This window comes from Cryptomeria japonica, chromosome 9 (genome assembly GCF_030272615.1).
Source record: "Cryptomeria japonica chromosome 9, Sugi_1.0, whole genome shotgun sequence".
Classification (NCBI taxonomy): domain Eukaryota; kingdom Viridiplantae; phylum Streptophyta; class Pinopsida; order Cupressales; family Cupressaceae; genus Cryptomeria; species Cryptomeria japonica.
This window is the reverse complement of record NC_081413.1, coordinates 668,606,544-668,629,633: the sequence shown is the minus strand read 5'-3', so window position 1 is coordinate 668,629,633 and position 23,090 is coordinate 668,606,544. Positions and strand designations below refer to the sequence as shown.

General features: G+C 34.6%; 1 protein-coding gene across 1 annotated transcript; it reads left to right on the top strand.

Annotated features, from left to right (window-relative positions):
- Nucleotides 1-490: 490 nt before the first annotated feature.
- LOC131039480 (lipase-like PAD4) lies at nt 491-22,354 on the top strand. Its single transcript, XM_057972253.2, has 4 exons — nt 491-702; nt 1,053-1,374; nt 5,215-6,021; nt 21,326-22,354. Exons 1-4 carry the CDS (start codon nt 677-679, stop codon nt 22,091-22,093), a joined length of 1,923 nt encoding a protein of 640 aa, XP_057828236.2. The 5' UTR covers nt 491-676; the 3' UTR covers nt 22,094-22,354.
- The last annotated feature ends 736 nt before the right edge of the window (nt 22,355-23,090 follow it).

The window sequence follows — 23,090 nt, the reverse complement described above, 5'->3', positions numbered from 1 at the left end:
AAGTAGAGACTATGGGGTTAACACGTAATGAGAACTTGACTTTGGACATAAAAAAGGTGAAATCAAGGTGGACAAAAGGTACATGGAAGCATGTGTATTTAAAGGGTACTATGTGCATAAATAGGGTCGATACATGGATATGTGTGAACATATGAATGAGATAAAAGATATAAAAATATATATAAAGAAACAGTAGATAAAAGGTACATAGAAGCATGTGCATTTAAAGGAGTACTAAATGGATGAATACATTGGTATGTGTGAAGGTATGAATTGAATAAAAGATAAAAATATATATAAAGAAACAGGTGATAAGAAAAAACTCAATTGACATAAAAATTTACATCATTTATCATTGTATCGATATTATAAAACAATATCTAAAATTAATATTAATCATCAAATTATTCAGGCAAGTTGACTCCTCAGCCGCCTTATTGGACCCGCCATTTTTTCCAATGAGCCACGCCAACGCCTAAGTCACCTTCCAAGAAAGTTCATAGGCTAATTTTTCCTTCTATTTTCCACAGAACAATAGAATTTTTAGGTTACAGATGGACCAGAAAATGACTGCAGACCCAATTCGTTCGGAAATTGCAACCCTTTTAGCCTCAATTGCGGCAGCAAAAAAGCGGATTAAATTTGGGCATTGCGGCTCCAATACGGCTGAACTTCCATGGATACTATTGGAGAAACTCCCCGGTAAGCTTCACATCATATTCCATTTACATCTGTTTGGAAAGATTTACGTTGTATCCACTTCTCATTCATCGTATTTTATGTATTGTTCCAGAAATTTCTCATTGATTTCTGTAAAATATAAATTTGTGAAAGGAAATCTCAAAATCTTGAATATTCGTCATTTCCTGGAATTACCTAATACCCTAAAAGCTCTCTATGTGAAAAAATCTCAAAAAATGAATTTCCATTCAATTTGGGCACCCATAGAAGCGAAAATGAGTTGATTGGAATGATTATATAAAAAGAATGTCACATACTGTCTATATGATTTTTTTTAGTTCGAGAACTTAGAATTTGTAAAATGGTTGCAGGTTTGATCATGGTTATTATATGGGTTCATTTATTGCTGCATCCAATTTACCGGCACAGGCCTGGAAGGCCTGTCTTGCTACAAACCTTGGTGATAACCCTTATCTCATCACTGAGGATGAGGAGGAAGGGATATTGTTTATTGCCTTCAAGGGGCCTTTGGATGGCTCTGCTGTCTTTGAAGTAGGTGGTCATTTTGGAGAATTTGAGATTAAATCAGAGAATGGTGGCCTCTTTGGGCTCGTGGAGGATGGAGCCCTTGTTCACGAAGGGCTTTTCAACAGCTTCCTGCATATGTGGGAGAATTCAGGGGTTGAAACCCAGGTTAGTTGGTTGAAACCTAGGTTAGTTGGAATGTGTGCAAACTTTTTAAAGACTTATTCTAATTAAATTCTGGCTTTTACTGTTTTTGGGTTTTTTTATTTTTATTTATTTTTCCTTCTGGGATCAACATGTGAGATTTTTGCAGATACATGGTTTTTCTTTTGTTTTGAAGAGTTTTTTTTCAGAGGTTTTGATCCCTTAGATAATCATCTATACAAGACAACTTTGGCCCAAAACTAGCCAAAATTAGCCCAAAATCAGCCAAAATGGCTGAATGAGGCCCGATCAGAGGGCCAGATCTCTATTTAATAAATTTGATTAGAATATCCAGCTTTGACCAGGTCTAGCCAAGTCCAATAAATTTGGTATCTGGGTCTTTCAAGATCCAAGACCAAGTTAACTTGGAGAGTTTAAATTAAGTCCAAGTTTGTTGCTATGGTACGAATCCTTAGACTGTGGAAATGAGAAAAGTTCAACTTTCGAATTTCTTCTCAACTTTTCCTTTTGAGTTCACACTGGGTTTTTTTTGAGGATCTTGTAGTGACATAAATTTTATAGGTTGTATTTTAAAAGTAAATTAAGAGTTGAAATGATTTTTTTTTTAAATGCAAATGTTATCAGGGTAAATAATATAAGTATTAATTATTATTTAATTGTAATATTTAATTTATCAATGTATACATGATTTATTAAATTGTTTTTAAATAATATCTGTTGTTATTATTGGACAGTTTGTCTTGTCAGTTTTGTCTTCGTTACGTCTGGTGGGGTGTTCATGTTTTGTTATTACTTTGTTGGCTTTATGTTATATGTTTCTTCTTGTTATTCTTTGTGACGTTTGAGTCACTCTGAAATGTCTTTGTTGATCTCTATAAAAATTGGGACGGTTTCAAAATCTCTCTTTTATCCATAAAACAAAAATATAATTTTCAAAGTTCTTCTATAAGCAATGCTTCTTTCAATGCTGAATGATGGATGACTGCCGTGTTATAGTTGGAGTCCTTGTGGTTCTATTATACAATTTTGAAATTTGGTTGTTTTTGATGGAGAGTAATACAATGATTGACATTAATTTTTATATAGAGTTATATTATTATAAGTTATTTTAATTTGTTATTAAAATTTGATGATGATAATCATTGCTTTTAGTTTTTGGTATTAATTTTTTTATTGGTAAGAATTGGATAATAAATTATAATTTATTATTTTGATTATATTTTTAAATTATTATATATTATAATGTTGAAATTTTAATTAATAGATGATTTTTTTTAATAAATTTAAAAAATTATTAAAAATAGTAATTTTAAGAAAGTAATTATATTATATCTAATAACAAAATAATTTATATTATGTATATTAAATATTTTTAGATTTAAATTTGTAATATTGTTTTTAACTTTATCTATCATATTTAATGTTCTATCATTAAGAAGTAAAGAATAACAAAAGCAATATAAAATGAGATTATTCAAAATTAAAATCGATTTTAGATCATATATATTTAATAGAAAAAAAAATCGATTTTATAAATTAAAAATATAATAAAATTAAGCTAATCTAAACATCTTATACATCTATCTATAATTTATCACATAGAATAAATAAGCATTTCAAGACTGAGAAGTCTTTTAAATAAGATCAATTTTAGATCATATATATTTAATAGAAAAAAAATCGATTTTATAAATTAAAAATATAATAAAATTAAGCTAACCTAAAAATATTATACATCCATCTATAATTTATCACATAGAATAAATAACCATTTCAAGACTGAGAAGTCTTTTAAATAAGAATATTTAAGATGTTATTCTAGTTTAGAATATATTGTCACATAATAGTTCTTCATTTACAACTATTTTGAATTAGGTCAGAATTTTTATAAGTGTATGTCTTTCTTTAATTAGCTTAAGTTAATATGAAAACGTATTTTTCTTTAAATCACTTTTTCAATGTGTATCTTAATTATGCATACATACATGGACACACAAATAGACAAACATAATTTATTTTTTTAATATTTTACAAAACTATATTATTTTAGACATTTAGATAAACTAATAACAGAGCTATTTGAATTTTGAATAATTTCTCAAATAGCTTCCACTTCAAGATTTATTACATTTTTTCAAATACTATAGTTTAATAAATTTTTCTTAGTTTTAAAAAAAAAGTCAATCTGACAATACTATCATTACATCAAAAGGAATAAAAAATTACAAAACAAGAAAAGCTGACCAACAGAAAACAATCAATTATAATTTATTTTAACAGTTAGTTGTTTAAAATTTTTGTTAACAAATTTATTGTATGTCCGTTTCCATGTCAGTCTGAAAGTAGATGAACAAATTGAATGCCTTAAATTACGACTGCGTTTTAAAACTTAAAATCCATAGATTTTTACTGACCAGCAGTCCTGCAGACTGGCTAAATCCAGGCTCAGAACTCGTTGAAACTCACAAGTCCCGATCTTAAACTCGCGAGATCTGCATGACTAATCCAGAAACTCATGAGTTTGGGTGAGTACTCGACGAATCTCAACACTAAAACATAAATTTGCTGTTCTGTTCAAGTAATCATCTGAGGGATTGCAAATCCCTTTCTTCTTTCCATACAATTATTTCCGTAAATTCTACATTGCTTTCTTGTTTACTGAATCTGAGGAATATTGATTCTAAATTCGAACAGCTTCTTCAATTCATTAGTTCTCAATCTGGTTTAGTGCCTTTTGTTGCGATCATTTTCATTTACTACTGACTTAATGGCGTTATATCATCTATGGAACAGAGATTAGGCAAGGTGTTCTCATGAGTTTTATTAAGAATACAGTGTAGAAAACAGTTATATGGAATAAACATATTTATATTGTTTAGAAATTTTCTAATGTATATTATAAATTTATATTTTGTTGGTAAATGATTATGTGTGATGGTTAAATTGTGACCTTCATTCAAATTTTTATTGGATTGTTATTGTTGATATGGTGTGATGTGTTATTGTTGATATGGTGTGATGGTAGTGTTTGTTCAAATTCTTATTGGAGTGTTATTATTGTGTGTTCAGTTGATATGGTGTGATGGTGATGTGTGTTCACGTTGACATGGTGTGATTTTGGAGTGTTACCGTTGTGTGTTCACATTGACATGTTGTGATGGTGGCGTTTTTTTAAGCTCTTTTGGAATGTTATTGTTCTATGTTCATATTGAAGATGAGGTTTCCCATTTATGATCTTGTAGATTCAAAACTCCAATACATTTATTCTTTTATTAAAAAAACTAAAGACATTATTATTTCATATTTAATTTATGAAAATCTTAAAATTTATTTTTAGTCTATATTATAATCATAAGATTTAAATAATCACAATTTTATTTTTAATGTGAATTTAATCAAGAGAATCATACCCATAAAAATAATATGATTTGAGCTGTTAAAAAGGAGGGCTATATAGAAAAAAATAATCAAACCCACAAACAATATTATCTTTAAACAATCACAATGCACAGCATTATTTTTAAACAATTACAATTTCAATAATATATTCTATGTTTATATCTTTTACATATTTATTTGAAATCTAATTTAAAAAAAAAATGTTAAAACTATTTTATAAAAAGCTCTACTTAATCTGTAATATTAAAAAATGTCAGCAATTGATCTGATAGTTACCTTGTTTTTAGATTTTAAATAATTTAGAAACCTTGAGGGATTTGTTATTTAAATTTATAAAACATTTTAGCTTCTACCATATCAAGATTTTGATTCATACTATGTGAGTCCTTGTTTACAAAACTCCAAGCAGGTATGGTTCTCAAATTGATGAGGTACTCATTGCAGGTTCTAAAAGCAGCGGAGCAAAAAGAGACAATTGTTTTTACTGGCCACTCTCTGGCAGGGGCCATTGCCAGCTTGGCTACACTTTCTGTTTTGGAGAAACATGGGAGAAAGTTCTCCATTTTCTGTGTGACTTTTGGGTCCCCTTTGATTGGAGATAACAAATTTGGTCAGGCAATTCGTAAAAGGGGATGGGACTCAAAATTTTGCCACGTAGTTTTGGTTCATGACATAGTTCCTCGGCTTCTTCTTACACCGAGGGAACTGATTCATGAGCCTATGGAAGCTCTGCTGCCTTACTGGTCAACAACAATGAAAGAGGGCAGTAATGAGGAGAACCAAAGTGTCATGGCTGGAATAACCCTTTCAAATCAACAAATAGAAAACTTTTATTATGTTGTCCTGCAGCATGTCTCTGCGTTAGTTACATACAGCAATCCAGCTGGCTCCATATCTTCTACAAACATGACCAGAAGAAATATAAAGTCTTTGTTCAACCTAAGTCCATTTAGGCCATTTGGGTACTTCCTGTTTTGCTCAAGAAATGGAGCAGTTTGTATAGAAAATCATGAGGTTGTTTTGCAATTGCTCCATTGTGTCCTGGAAAACTCGGATGTATCACTGGATTGGGCATGTAAGAATTGCATTTCGGAACACACAGAATATGGCAGCTGTTTTTCAAGAATAGTGAACAATAGAATGAGATCTGGAATAACAGATGTACGTGTACATCATGAATTACCAGCAGCAACTTCTAGTTCTGCCATCTGCATAGCACTCCAACTTGAAGCTTTGGGTCTTGGAGTTCAGGTATGACTTACTGAGAACAGCTGAAACAAATTTTACTGCCTTTTGTTGTAATTAAATTTCACGTCATTAGACAGGTCAATTTCTTCTACTTAAGTGCTTGTTGATTTTTAAAAGATAGCTAGCCTTCTATTCCTTTTATGAATTTTTTTTGACTGGTAGAATATAGTAATCTAAGATCCATTGGCCACTGACTTCTGAATTAGGCTAAAATTATGTAATCTACGTGATTTATTGATTTCTTTTCTTTGCTTAGTACAAGATGCGATAGTTTAATATAACGGCAGAAGATTTGTTTTATTTCTACGTGGGCAGTAGAAAGTAGAAACCCATTTCTTTTTAGGTATTCAAACATATGGGAAGTGCCAAATGGGATTTAATTTCTGAACTCTAATACGAAATATGTTGACGCTCTGCAGAACGTAAATACAAGTTTTGACCAAACTTAAGCCCAGGTTCACTCTATGTCAATTGAGTCAACAGCATTAACTGTAACATTTTTTATTTTTCCTCCAGATACCCAAACGTGGATTGAGCCATGTATGTAGTCACCTTTTATGTGGGTGTGACTCTGTAAGACCTAATATAGAAGAGAAATTTATGAAGTGTGCGGAGTCACTTAAGACTCATAAATAGGAATATGGACATAGGTCCCTCTTAAGAAGAAAACCTAAGACAGTTTTGGAGATTAGTTACATAGGTCCTTCTTAAGAAGAAAACCTAAGATAGTTTTGGAGATTAGTTATTGTTAGCCGGGATTTGTTCAGATTAGTTGTTTGATTAGTTGGATTCGGTTGCGAATATGTAGTTTGAATCAATGAATTTCAGCAAGAAGTTTTTGGTTTGTGTCCTTCGATCTCCCCTGCAGTTTTTGTGTGTTTTGATGATTTGTAGATCATCCCTAATATTTTTATTTTTATTTTTTATTGTGGATACCTTTAATACACTCCAGCATCCCCTCTTAAAGCCAATGCGAGTTTGCTATCACCTTACTCTACATCATTCCGCTTGGAAGGAGGCCCTTGAAGTCCAATCTGTGCACAAAGCTAAAGGAATAAATCCTTAAGAAGAACCTTCGTGAAGATGATGATATGCACCATAGAAGAAACATGCTGAAAATCCACAGAACTACTGTGAAACAATTAATTGACATAGTCCATATCATCATATGGATCTCTTTTGGATCGTTTAAATGCCACTCAACCTATCATTACGGATGATTGTGGGGGTTTCCTAGAAAAATCAATCTATGGAAGAAGGGTTTGAAGACGCATGAGCTGACATATTGCCTCCTTTGCACTGTAGTATACATCCTCTAGCGTAGATAAGGAGATAAACGCTTACTTCTTCATACTATCAACAGATTGGACCAGATCCAAGACACAAAATGTAGCTAGAGGTTCTCTTCTAGCTATCTAGATCTCTTACATGGTCGCATTGTAGAATCCCGAAAGAAGAGAACTGTTGTTTATTGCTTAGTTTATCCTAGATCGAATTTCATCCTTGATGTATCGAAAGATATGTTCAGTTCTTGAAGGTTATAAGAACAAGGTATCTACTTTGAACCTTCGCGCTACACTTGCAGCCAAGGAAATGCTAGGTCAAATGTGCATGAGGTAGAGGAGACTCCCCACTAAAGACCTATAGATTGTTGGGATCAACAAGAGCTAATTCAGGCATGAATTAGAGAAATCTGAAGCTAAGTACCTATGGTAATGGAGTGAGAGTTGGATTTCAATCTTGAAGACCAAACCATTGGCTTATTGCCTTTCACATAAGAGTTTTTTAAATGGACTCCGAACCAATGGTTTATTGCGTTTAGCATAATTAGCATAGCTATGTTGGTAATAAGCCAAACTTGGATCAAAGATGGGCGGGTTAGTATGGGCTAGTAGCTTAGTTGGTAGAGCATTTCAGTAGTAAATGGAAGGTCCTAGGTTCGAGTCCTAGCTTGTCCATGAAAAGTTAAACATGATATCAAAGCTAGGCCAGGTTTGGAGCCCCAAGCATCTAATGTGACTTAAGGGGGGCCCTTGGTAATAAGCCAAACCTGGACCAAATATGGGTTGGTTCTATATAGGCCAGTAACTCAATCGGTAGAGCACTCCAATAGAAAATGGAAGGTCCTAAGTTTGAGTCCTAGATAGTCCATGAAAAGCTCAACATGATATCATAGCTAGGCCAAGTTGGGAGCCCCAAGCACCTAATGTGACTTAAGGGGGTGTTGGTAATAAGCTGAACTTGGACCAAAGATGGGCTGGTCCTATATAGGCCAGTAGCTCAGTTGGTAGAACACTCCAAAAACAAATGGAAGCTACCAAGTTCAAGTCTTAGTTGGTCCATGAAAAGCTCAACATGATATCAAAGCTAGGCCAGGTTGGGAGCCCCAAGCACTTGATGTGACTTAAGGGAGATGGGGGGGTGAATCAACATATACTAAAACTTGATTAGATTAAATCATTTATTCCATTAAGTCTTCACAACTTCAATCATCACACATGCATGCAAGTAAATGACAAAAACAACAAAAACATCCACACAAGAACACCAAGATTTATGTGGAAAACCCAAATTGGGAAAAACCACAATGAGAATTATACTCAATATATGTATGAAGATTGTTTACAAAGATTTAGGCCATAGGCTAGGGAGCTCACTGCTTCGGACTTGTAGGCTAAGGCGCACAACCTTAGGGCAAGATACAAAAGACTTGTATAGTCGAAGATCACTTCTTTAGGGCAAGATACAAAACATTTGTCTAGATACAATAATAAGAGATTGAATTGCAAGAGAATAACATCTACCAATATATAGATAACAGTTCACAACTTAATACTAATCTAATCCATCCTTCAGTTTTGCACTGTACCATATCTGGACCTCTATGTCACCTCACATTAGCTTTGCATATCACGTTAAGCTCGCATCATACTTTCGTATCAATATCAATCACATGTCACGTAATACTCAATTAATTTGTTCTTTATACATCAACCGGATCTTCAATATCTTCTATTAGGTCGAGTTATAGAAATGTAGCGTGTATATGTATCATCGACCCAAAAACAATCTTATAAAACACCTGTGGAAGGCAGAAGAGATGTGTGAAGATTCAGACCATGTCGACACACCTTCCAATTATCTCAAAAAAAGGTTCTACATGCAACCACTTGGACCAAAATACATAAGTTGGTTCATACCAATTTGTTTTATCCAAACTTTTAATCCAAACCAAAAATAAGATATGAGGACCACCACAGAAGAAACGTAACGTGCCAGGAACATGACTCAATGACCCAAAACACCCTTAGAGTACTAGCCAATCGAGGAATGCAGAACATTCCTCTGCAATGTCCTATAATTATGTTGTCCTTGAGCACAGACATAGATAGCTCTTGTGGTAAATCATCTGTCCATCTGAAAAATAAAGTATAAGGAGACCAGCCTTCCATGATCATTCCACTCCAATCCACACATCCATTTGATACATATCCGATATAACCACACACCACCAGATAAAGATACTGTTCACTAGATTAGTCACTTGAAATAGTTATATATTTTTCAGACCTAGCAAAAAGACATCAATATTTGCCATCCAAAAAACCTATTGTTAGTTTCCACGCATCCACAATATTTGTACACACTTGCACCATAGTGTCATCTCGTTGTTGCTTCACAACTCAATATGTACAACTTCCTTATTCTAGACAAAAACAACATATCCACATAGTCCTAAAGCATATTATCATACTATATATAATTTGCAAGACATGCATACACCTTGCATCATATCACTTCCGAACCAACAACCAAACCATTAACAGGTCATCACCAGGATTAAGACTCTACTGGACCATTTTCGGACTAGCATCTCATACACCTCTACATCATATTACTTCTGGACCAACATTCGGACCCCCAACATGTTTGACATCAATGACAACAAAGACTTATATGTGCAATAGGGGGGATAATTGGTGATAAGCCAAACTTGGACCAAAGATGGGCTGGTCCTATATGGGCTAGTAGCTCAATGATAGAGCACTCCAATAGCAATTGGAAGGTTCTTGGTTCGAGTCCTAGCTGGCCCATGGAAAGCTCAACATGATATCAAAGGTAGGTAAAACTGGGAGCCCCAAGCACATAATTTGACTTTAAAGGGAGTGTTGCTTTTATGTCAAACCTGAATTAAAGATGTGTTGGTCCTATATGGACAACAATAGCTTAGTTGGACTCCAACAACAAATTAAAAGTCCAAGATTTATGAGAAACTCAACAAGCTATGCGTCAAATAAGAAGGCAAACAAGTTCTTGAGAAGATCAAAACTCTCATTTCAGCACCTCATTGTACATAACCCACAATTTAGACCAAACCCTAACTCCACTAGATCATCTAACAACTAGCTGCATGTAAAAACCACCCACGACCACTACAATTTTTTTTAAATACACTCGATTATCAACTTAATTGACCAAACATTATTCATCTAGCTTAGAAGGGTTGACTTCATAACTTTTTCATTTGCAAAACCATTTATATGCCTACATTGGAAAGTGTTAAGCTCCCATAATTAGGGTCATCTCGAAACCTAGACCCAAGCCTCGAGTGTTCACTTGGAATGACCTTGTTTGTGTATTCTCTTGTAGGAAATCAGAGGCTTCATAGTTTGCATTCAATGTTAGATGAAGTTTAACCTTTCCTCTTGCATGAGATCTCGAATCTCACTTTAAACCCTGGCTATTAATTAAGAGAATCTATTAACTTAGTCCTATCATATTATAAGATAAGCATTGACATCAAGTGTGGGTTCCATGTCCCTAACATTACCAAGTATTATTGTACAAACTTACACTTATACACAACTGTCATATTACATCAAGCAACAATTATCTCAAGCATACGTCACATATACACAAGGGACCAGCTCATACACATCACAAGAACACAAGGTACACAAGTTGAATAGGTCGAGCCTACATCACATACATAGTGAGTAGCTCCAACATATATCATGTAAACAATAGTGTCGGACTCATACAGGCATCACAAGGACAATAACGACCAGCTCATATATGCATTACCAAGACAATAGTCACTAGCTCATATAGTCATCATAAAGAAAATAGTGGTCGATTCATCCATAATGGCTTCTTATTTTCTATCCATAATGCATCCCTAATAGAAAAGGAATGTCGGTACATTGCACACTAGACCATGGGCCCCATTCTTTTCCTTGGTCTTCTGCACCAATAGCAATTGGGAAGAGGATTTGGTGTATCCCATACTACATCGGGGGTCCATTCTCAACCGAACAAGGTCAAGTATAGCAACTAACAACTGGCAATGGGATTGAGTGCATTCTACTATGCTATGGGTCCATACTCAATCCCAAGGATTTCCACAAGTAGTGAACCAACCTAGCTCAGTGGATTATAAATTAATTGCCTCTGGGTCGTCGGTGATAAGTTTGTCCACCTAGGAAGAAGTAGCTTCTGACATATACCACTTGGTGACCTTAGTGATATTGTCAACAATATTCTTCACAATCCTGGGTAACACTTGGCATCAATCACCCCCATGTTGTAGGTGACTGCTAGTGAACCCTCTCGATAAAACAATTTTCTTTGATTATTATCACTTGCATGGTCAGGTAATTATGTGTGCAACTGTTAACATATCAAATCTTGGGTAGTGTTGATGAGTTTTTTATGACAACGCCTAACACAGAATAAAGTTGCCTAACGGTCACTTCACTCTCTCTCAAGATCAAAGTACGATTGTGTGCTAAGATTGCAGTAAGTTTAGACAATCGACTCCAAGGTTCCTTTAAACTACGGACGTGGCTCAGTTGGTTGATGTGATTTGCTGGTAATCCAAGGAGCCTTACGTTTGGATTGTTCTTTCACTTCTTTGTTGTGGCTGAAACTCCATCATCGGATATAGAGATTTTGTGATGCTTCTACTTCGAACGAACCAAAATGAACTGAAAATAAAGGGGAAAGGGTTTAGAAGGATCTAAATCTACTCCTAAGGGTAGTGATATCAATAGGTAATTCTTTGATTGACGAATTCCAAATAAACCAAGCTCTGTTTTGCCAGGATTTACTACAACTCCGCAAGAACCGGTGCAATCTTCTGAGGATGTTGAAGGATTTTCACATTGAGAAAGTGTATTTGAATACCCAACACGACGCAATCCAAACAATTATTCACAATCGAACTTAGCACAAAATTTGGGGGTTCAGGCTAACTTTGCACTGCATCTTATAATCAACAAGATGCAAAAAGTATGAACCATGGAAATTCATCAAACACCATTACATTATTCATTGAAATCAAAGCATTTTATCTAACAATTGAGAATAAAATTCTACTCTAAGTGAGGAAGGTGAAACCATGCAATTTTTGAAAAATAACTTAAGTGGACACCATTAGAGAAAAATGTTTCACTATTATTATCTCAAAAACTTATTGCAACAATTTCATACAAGTCTCTTGTTGGCAATTTGGAGGAATTGATTATGTGTTGCATTGATGGCAACACCGACTGTTTTGGTTGTTTACCGGTTTTCGGTTGGTTCCAGTAGAGTGGTTGGATTATGATATTGATCCGGTATGCTCCGATTTGTGGAATTGATTTGGATCTGTCATTCATGCTATTCAGATAGGTATCACGATCATTTGGTTTGGGATTTGATGACTCAGATACTATCATTTGTTCTAGTAAGCCTTTTGGTCACCGGTAAGGGTTTTACTAGTAGAGCTTTGTTGAAGATCTTTTGATTCACGTGATAAGTGGTGTTGGTGCGGCTTCTAGATGGCTTTCGAGATGTTGTTGGTTATCTTGTTCGTATTCCTGTTGATCGGTGGTGTTGGATTTGGCTTATGGCGACCTAGTTTAGGTCCGGTGCTACTCTGTGTTATTCTCCTAGGTTATGGACCGGTTTGTGTAATGTGTTGGATGATGATCCCAATGCGTTACCGACAGGATTTAATGATTGGTTTATATTGTTTTCGGCCTAAGCCGACTTGGTTGATCATTGGATTGCGGGTTTATGTTATGAATTTATTGTATCATCTTTAGGTGGCCGACCTAATTATTTAGGTCGAGAGTTGGTATATATATGAAGTAAGATCTCTTTGTAGATCATGGGGATTAATAGGTATATGGGATTATGGTTATGGGATGGTTATGCGATTACCCGTGTGCGAATAATGTTGTACTCATATGCAGGAGTTTTGGTCGATCATTGGTGATCGAATTGGGTTGGTAAGAGGGGTTTAAGACCTTCGGTATTGAGCTTAACCAAAACTATACTCAGGCATAGGAGATGCTATCTTTGCAGTTCACTCTTCTTTTCGGATTGTAGTATGGATTTATTTTGTAGTCAGTGAGGCTCCTTTTGTGATGAGCAGTGCGCTCTAGGCTGTTGGCCTTCCTGCATGTGTAGGCCCCTCATTTTGTAATCACATACTTACTGCAGAAGTATTATCTGACTATGGGTAGGCTTCCCACTGTGGTTTTTCCCTTTACGGGGTTTTCCACTTACAAATCTTGGTGTCGTGTTCTGGATGGATGGTAACTGTTATGTGACTTATGTTTATGCTTAATTGCTATATCAGTTATTCGGGTATTGAGTTTGTATTCTGGTAATAAGGATTTGAATGCTTAAAGTTTTGTAATCCGTTGAGTACTGATTCACCCCCCCTCTCAGTTGTCCTCTGATTATTTGAGCTGTCTAACATCTCCCCCCCTCTACAAATGAGGGGGTCCCCCTTTATATAGGCTTCATGCCTTGAGGACACATGCAAACCCTAATTAGGGTTTTCCCCAAAAGATTCCCCACTCATGATGCAACAAGGTGGGAATCAACAATTAATACCCATTAAGCCCATATACAATTAATTCAAACATGCACAAAACAACATCCATTCGTGCATTAAATGCACCACTTTCATCAAATTCGCCCAACATACAATGAATATTCCTCCATGCACAAATCACCCCATCATGTCATAAATGCACCACCATCTCCACATGCGATGGTTGCATGCAAAAGGAATCTGCCATAAATCATAAATATGGCGGTTGCATGCAGAAGATTCTTCATGCACTCAACATGCATTGATCGAGCTGCCGCGTAGTCAAAATATTCCAACAATAATTGTGCCGCCACTATGCCTTCACGTGACAACTGTATGCAAAAGATGCTCAATTGATTCAACATGCGCTGACCCGAGTGCGACTTGGTGAGAAACCCTTGGAGAGAGAAAACTTCAAGAGAAGAACATTTGATCCATGAAGAATTTTCTTGAAGTTTCTCGAACTTTCCTTGCTTTGGAGGAGATTTTTAATGATTTTCCACCATCTCCTATTTTTTAGGAACTTTCCAAAAATAGGGTTCCAAGTTCTAGGAGATAGAAAATTCTCTCATGAATCCAAGTCTGAATTTTTTTTGAAATTTGGATGAATTTTGATGCCTGAAATGGGATTTTAAAAATTTTTTCTTGAGGGGAATTTTCTCGTTCTTTTCATCTTCGATTCCTTCCTTACCTTGGAATTTTCATCTTCTTCCTTGGGCGAAATTTTCATGTCATGGAGGAATTTCATCTTGGAAGGAAATTTCCTTCCTTACCTTCATTTGGCGTGCCCATTCCTTTCTTGGAGCACATTTTCTCCATGGTGAAATAATTTCCAACACTTAGTCATTTTTTTTACTTTCTTGGAATTCTGTCATGAAGGAAGGAATTTCCAACACTTAGACAATTTTTCACTTTCTTGGAATTTTGTCCCAAAGGAAGGAATTTTCAACACTTAGTCAATTTTTCCACTTTCCTGTAATTCTTCACCTTGGGCACATTTCTTCCCCAAGGAAGGAATTTTTTTAATTCTTGAAGTTTTCTTTCTGAACCTTGATTTTCACGTTCTGCTTCCAACCTTGGGCACATTTTGGAATTGGAGAAATTTTTTTGGAAATTTTTTCCTTGAAGGAATTTTTTGTGCTTTTTGAGTTCTTCTTGTCTCGAGGAGGCTTTTTTAATCAATTTTCCACATTTCCTATTTTTTAGGAATTTTCCTAAAATTTAGAACCCTGGTCCAGGAGAGAGAATTCTCTCACGATTCCAAATCTGCAAATTTTTTGAAATTTAGACGAGATTTGGTGTCTAAAAATGGATTTTTCTAAAAAATTCCCGAGGGGATTTCCTGCTTCTTTATTCCATTCTTGACCTTCAAATTCCCCTTTGCCTTGGAAAATTTCCAACCTTGGGTGTGGAATCCACTAAGTGGAGAAATTTCATCATTTCCATGCCTCTGTCATTTAAACATTTTTTCCTTGACTAGGGTGCTATTTTCCTCGTGGTGGAATTTTGATTCTTCTTGGTTTTCCACGACCCCTCTCCTTTAGCGCCCTAACTCATCCTTGGGTGGAATTTTCCATTGGGCAAGGAATTTCACTTTTTTCACATTTTCCATGCCATGGGCATTTTGGCGCCCTACTCCATCCTTGGGCGGAATTTTGCATGTGTCAAGGAATTCACAAATTTTTTGACTTTCCATGAACACTCCATTTTAGCGCCCTACTCTCTACTTGGGCGTTGTTTTTCTCTTGGGAGGGATTTCTTCATTTTTCATGAATTCCATGATGACCCCATTTTAAGGCCCACTAGATTGACTTGGGTGTGGAATTCACTATGGATTTTCACAATTTCAACTCTGACGAAGGAATTTCCAGACAATCAATTTTGGTCATTTCTAGATTTGGATGACGTGTGGATTTTGAAGTGGTTTTCTAGACTTTGGTGATTTTCAAGCTTTCCATTCTTGGAATGAATGCCCATATTTTGATCACTCTGCCCGCTCTTTGACTTTTCAGATTTAGAAATGATCATGCATATCTGGTCTTCAGTGTCAGAGTGCAAGGACCTCCCACAAGTAGACTTTCCAAAAATAGAAACTTTTTCAAAATGTCAGTGTTAGAGCAAAACAGGAAGCAGGGAGACTCACTATAAATAGAAACTTACTAAAAATAGTAATTTTTATTTTTGGTGAAATGAAGACATTCCGGGAGGCAGTGAAATCCCTAAAAAATAGGCTTTCTAAAAATAGAAAGTTGCTTAGAATTCGCTCAAATTTCACGTGCAGGTTCCTTAGAGGGTCCTAACTCCAATGCAACATTCAGTTTTCGAAAACCCTAAAAGGAAACCCCTAAAATCTAGGACTGAAGATAGAAACCCTAAAACTGACAAAACGAGCCTTAAACTTAGTCAAAATTGCTCAAACGAAAAGCAGGCTTGATCAAACTTACCCCACTCACTTGCAAACTCAGAGAGACTGATGAGATTGCCACGAAAAGACCCAAAAACCAATACCAAAAGACCAAGAGGGCCTAAAAAGTAGGGGGTCCCTATTTGCAATGGGGCGATGTGTGTAAACGTCACAACATGTAGCCTCTAGCAATCCTTTACCTTTGTGAACCATGTGAATGTTGGCTAATCCAAAAGATACAACCATAGCTTTAGGCATCCACCATTGACATGGTCCAATGAAAACTTGCTAACTGTTATCATATCATATCCATGGTAGCCATTAAAAATTTCATTGTCGTGAACGAGGTGAATAATTGGCTAATCCATTGTATTAACCCAGACATTGATCATTGGCATGGTTTAATGACTGCCCATCATTACATAAATATCTTGGTTGTTCACACTTGTGAGGGTCATACATAACAAGATTCACAGTACTAGTCAAATGAATAAATATATCACAACCAAACAAATTAGGAGACTATAGGTCCAAGATTAAATTTCACAAACACATAACAATTTCATTGAACTAACACAAGATGGCCTTGACTCAACATGTACCCTTATGTAGATATCAACTATAAGGTAGTCAACCCATTCACTTTCTTTATCTTTCTATTTAGAAGCACATTATGTATTAATACAAGTTATCAAGTTTTCTTAACTCTTTCATAACCATCTAATACCTATTTCGGCCTCATCTAAACCCTACTAAAGAGGGACCGTCAAACAATTGGGAACAACCCCTAAATTTGGGGGTTATCCCCTCTAGACCCTCCACCTACAGACTTGAGGTCACAGGGGCATCCTTCACCCAAGGACTACCTACATACCCACTTCCAAACGAATCAAAGTCACATGTAGCTCTCCTCACAAGGTCTCTCAATGACAACTACACATAGTTTCCCATTGCCAACATTTCACCACAATTAGTAACACTTGATAGTAGTTAGGGAGTAATAACTAAACTCATGATATAGTAGACCTATATGAAGAAACTTTCAAAACGGTCATCCATTTCTTAACTTGACGTCACAATAATATTATTCCTAATTCAACATAAGCATCCAAGAATCTATTGTAGTTATCTTTGAAGGACGTATGATAGTAGTTATAAACTTGTTTTGAATATAATCAATGCATCCTAATTAAAGAAGTTGGCAACACTATATCCATTAGGCAAGCCCACGAAACTATAAACCCAATAACAATATCATCAATAATATTCGTAATCTCTTAATTTCCTTTACCATATGCTGCAATCTCATGTTCTTATAATAGTCTAGATTGTAAATTGGATAATTTATTCATACCTACCATTTATACTGATTATGACCTTGATGATCAGTAGCAAGGTATAAAGAGATGTTGCATAGCATAATTATATCTAGGGTTTATCTCTTCATTCAATCTCAACAACATTGTCAACCTAAATGGTAGTTGCTTTAAATTCACTATGCAATCATATTGTGGTTCCCTACAACTATAATATCCTTCATTCCCATGTTAATTATTGTATCAAGGTTCTTGAATTTAAAAGGTTGATAGGCATCATGTTGTCATGTTAACACTTTACCTTCATATCCAAAGTGGATTACCTAAAGTGTCAAGTTGTAATCTTTAAATTATATTTAATATTGTGTGGCTCTAGTACCAATAAATAAGTCCATCATCTCGTATATTATGATAATTACCAAGCAATTAGACACATCTACAATATACATGTATGTTCTTTCAAGCTCAATTGCTAATCCTCACCATTTAGTATTCAAGAATGGTATGAACATTTCTTAGTTCAAACATTTTAGAAGTATATAGATTCAAGGGAATCAAGCATCAAATCAATAAATGGTTCACGCTAAGCTAATTTAGCTTAAGGTTCCTCCAAAGGTATAAAATGCTACAGTTATTGATGCCAATAGATGTGACAATTATCTTATTATATCATGATGATATTAATAAGTCACAAGGTTTATTTATATGAACTTATTTCTCTCCATAGACATTAATATTCATTGACATTAGGACTTCCAAATGAAAATCAAGTTTCAGGATCACCCCATTTCTTACCAACAATTACTAGAATTAATCCACACACAGAACTTATAATTAAGATAAAAATATAAAATGAATCAAGCCATATTCGAGACAAGAAAATGATAGTTAAAATATCTTCACAATGCAACAATTTTGTGGCACCATCAAAAGTCTAATTAGGTTAATAGGTACAATTAGCACAATCAATAATTGTTATTACAAAACCCTTTACTAGGAAGGGTTCACTAGCCCATTCACTTAGACCCAAAATGACAACCTACGAATAAGTTAATGTCATATTTATATTCCATTGACTACTTATTTATACAAGATTTATCCTCATTAATCGGTAAGGCTGGTGACAAAACCTATTGGTATTCCATTCTATTATCTAGTTCCTAGTACAAGGAAATAAATTGCCATACCTCAAACAAATAATATTAAGTACCAAGTCTAAATAGTTTTTTGATATGATATTCACACTTACGGTACTTTATCTTATTTTGTAGAAAAACAAGATGTTACTAAAATTATTCAAAATGAACAATTATCCTTATCACTTTATGGACAATATAATATTATGATATTCACACTACGGTACTATGATATTAAGTACCAAGTCTAAATAGTTTTTTAATATGATATTCATACTACGGTACTTTATCTTATTTTGTAGAAAAACAAAATGTTACTAAAATTATTCAAAATGAACAATTATCCTTATCACTTTATGGACAATATAATATTATTTATTCTCCATCTCTCTCTTTCCATGCTATTTTCTACCTTCTCTACCTTTGCTCCCTGTAATAGAGGAGATGCGACTCTACAAAAGGAAAACTATGTTCTTTTGAGAGTCAATTTCACAACGTACATTTAGATATCTCCAAATAGTTAAATTGGTGAAGATATCTAATTATAGATAGTAAAATGAAGTTTCCAATTATTAGAATGGAAAGTGCAGACGACAAGAGTCTTTGGTCCAAATTTGAGTGTCTCAACCAAGGATGCTAGTGTGGTGCACTGTAGTCTCGTATGGACCAAAACAAAAAAGACCTGGAAAATAGTGAAGACCCAACTATACCTTCGGTTAACCTGTATAATATGGTGAAAATGAGTTTAACTAATCTAAACTGAAACATACAAACTAAGAATCAAACCCATTTACATCAACTTACATTGGAGAAATAACCAATGGGACTAACTACAATTCGGAATTTGCAGGTACATTGTGAACAATCCTCAATTATTACGTTTTGTTTACACGGCATTTCAACGGGTGAATGGTTGTCAAACTAAATGAGGAGAATAAAAATGTACATGTATGGTTTGAACCCCCCTACAATTGATAAACGTCTCTCCACGTAATCAAACATTAAAATTGTAAGATGTATAACACACCTATTCTGGCAATTTACTTTATCACGAAACCCGGAAACTATGACCTTGTAGTCATCATCTCTATCTTTAACTATTCAGTTGTCTAACTAAAACTCAACCTTTTGATTTGTACGATGCGATATGGTTAGAAGTTAGAAACAATAGTTGTACTGTGAGGTGCCACACTAAAAGTTGCGTTATGAATGAAGAATTCACCACTAGAAAAGGTTTTGTGGTGATTATCTCCTATTGTAATATGTTAACCTTGCTAATGATGAGAGTAAGTGGAGAGCAACTTGTCTCTACTAGTCTTAGCACGCTTCTCTAAATCCTGAATTCTCTATCACCAGTCTCTCACTATGATAGCTTCTGCTACATTAGTAGGTTTTCATATCTAGGAGAAGGATTATCCAAGAGGGCTTGTCGTGTACTCCTGTAGATGGGATATAAGCATTAATCTTGTTGAAATGAAGGAGACTTCAACACTATAATCCTTAGCAAGGTATAGGTTATGTAGTTGAGTTTCCGAGTGGTTGGTTGATTTGAGAAGTGTGGTTGGAGCTGGGCAGGGTATTTAATCTTTCCCATACGTAAGCGTTTCTTTTTATCATTTTAAGCAGTGTTTCTAAGTTCTAACGAATCGACCAACAAGAGTGTCTGTTTTATTTTAATTTTTAGTTTAGTTAAAAATTTTAAGGGTGGATTTTCATTGTTAAGTATATTTATGTTAAGTATATTTATTTTTAATTAGCGAGGAGGGATTATTTAGGTTGGTTTCATATTAGCAAAGGTCATAAGGACTTTCTTGTCAACATATTCAATTTAGAAACAATTCAATCAATTCTATTCAATTTAAAAGTCACAATGAAAGACCAGAAGCCACCACTTGAAATTCTATTATAAGATAGACTTTGAAGATTTGAACATCTCCATCTCAACCCATTGACATTATCAATTCACATCTATAAAAAAAATGTTTTGATCTTCTACACGTTCTAACCTATTTAATCGGTTATGAATTTGGAACTTTTTCTCTGTAACTTGTTTTGCATTCCCTAATTGTGGATGACTTTCTTCCTCTAGAGTAAAGAGTTTACGTAGTACGAAACAGAGACGGTGCATAGGCCTGTACAGCTAAAAACAATATAAGATAAATAGAAAAAATAATTCTTAGGAATAGTTATAAGGAACCTGGTAACTTGACAGCAGTCGAACCAAACCATATTTGTCTTTATAAAATCTTTAATAAATTAAATTAACATATTTATAAGAGGAAAGTAGAGCTAATGACATTTGGGCCAGTTCCAACAATAAATCTCACATCAAATTTTAATTCCTTAAAATTTGCATATTTGTTAAATCTCTTCTCGATAACCTGTATAGAAGTTTTTGTCCACGTTACATTTGCTCTCATGAGTTCAGTTCAAGAATTGCTTTGAAATGCACCCCGTCAAATAGGTTTTCTTGTCATTATCCATCTGATTAACATGTCAGCTTCTGAGACAAAGTTTGTTATGATTAACTGATTAGGTATGATATATTTCAACTTTTCTAATGTTTTTGTGGAATTTTGTTCAGAATGTTAGAGCACAACTGGCCCTGCATGAGGTAGGGGAAGATAGCATGCGGTTAAGCATTAACAGCAATAAACAAATTGTGGAACTAAGCAAGGCACAGAAAGCAATGGCAGAATTAGAATGGTACAAAAGGCGTTGCACTGATGATGGCATCGGTTACTACGATGCTTTTAAACAACAAAAAGACAGAAAGGACTTCAGGGCCAACATAAACAGAGGTAAGCTTGCTACCTTCTGGGATGAATTCATACAGATGGTGGAAAACAACGAGTTACCTCCTGACTTCCAATGCAGAAGTAAGTGGATATACTCAGCAACTGCTTACAGACAACTGGTTGAGCCACTAGATATTGCTTATCATTACAGGCATGATAGGCACGAGGTCTCTGGACATTATCTCTCTGCAGGAAGGCCTCGTCGCTACAAAATTCTTCAAAAATGGTTTGAAGACAAAATGCAAAGTGAAAAGCAAGAGATTAAACCTCGCACTCGGCCAGCCAGCTTGACACAGGATTCTTGCTTTTGGGCGTATTTTGAAGAGGTGAATCACTCACTCGAGAATTATACAACAGAATCAATGGCAAAACTGAAAGAGTTTGAGAATCGGGTGAATAGTATGATTGATGCTCAAGAACTCTCTTCGGAGATTTTCTTGGAAAACAGCAGCTTTATGCTGTGGTGGAAGAACAAGTTGCCAGAAGAATACAAGTTGACCTCTCCTCTCTTTCCTCTCATGGAAGGAGGATGGATACAATATGCTTTGCAGTAGCTTAAATCATGTCTATTTGAAAGCGTTCCATCCTAACTGTATAGCATATATTTGTGTGCTAGTGTGAGGGAATTGCACTATATATCTAGTTTTTATATTAAACCATACCTCAGTGAAATGAAGCATGTATATTATAATAGCCTTGAACTCAGAGGGAGATGACATTGGACATATCTTAACATAAAGAAGACTTGTGTAGCTAGAGTATAATTTGTCTTGTATGTAAAGAATATTTTTGTAATCATAGTACTATTTGTGTCTTGTATGTCATTCAATAAATGGTGTCAATTTGTTCAAACTTATTATACTTGATTATGTTCTATTTAAGTTCTTGGTAATTCATTTATAAAATCAATGCAAAACTTTTAATAAATGCGTCAAGTTTCATTGAACTAGTCACAGGAGGTTATTGTTTTCTTTTATTTCTTTCTTATTTAATTTTTTAAATTATTATTATTTTTTAATATATAACTTGCAGTTCATACAGTGATGTGTTTCTTCGTAACCGTTGGTCTCTTCCCATTAGGAGCTTATGGGAAACAATTAAGGATGTGAACATCTCTGCAAATTTATGTATTTACTCATTACCATGTTCTTTTTTGTTATTGGATTAATTTCACATAAATTTACCTCATTCATGAAGGCCATCTTAGTTAAATCATCTATATCTTATAGAGTCAAATGAAAATACAGATTCATACTTTTTATAATTCACGTGAAAGTTTTTCTTTGTGGTAATGCTTATGTTAATAAATGCAAACAATGGTGAGATGTGTTTTACAATAGAGATTAAAGCGTGTGAAGCTTTTTGCTTTTAAAGCATTACTATGTTTTTTTTTTAATTGTAGAACATTTGGTATTTGTTTATCATGATAATTATGTTTTTGGAAAAATTAAATGACACTAAACTAATTTTTTCAAAGGTCAAATTTCTAAATTTTTTGGCAGGTTAGGTTCTAAGCGTTTTAATTGGAGGTCGAGCTTTTAGGCTTTCTGA

Coding starts and splice junctions, on each gene's coding strand:
- LOC131039480 (XM_057972253.2), top strand. CDS start 677: ATGGATACTATTGGAGAAACTCCCCG. Junction 703..1,052: donor ACTATTGGAGAAACTCCCCG/GTAAGCTTCACA, acceptor AAATGGTTGCAG/GTTTGATCATGGTTATTATA. Junction 6,022..21,325: donor CTTTGGGTCTTGGAGTTCAG/GTATGACTTACT, acceptor AATTTTGTTCAG/AATGTTAGAGCACAACTGGC.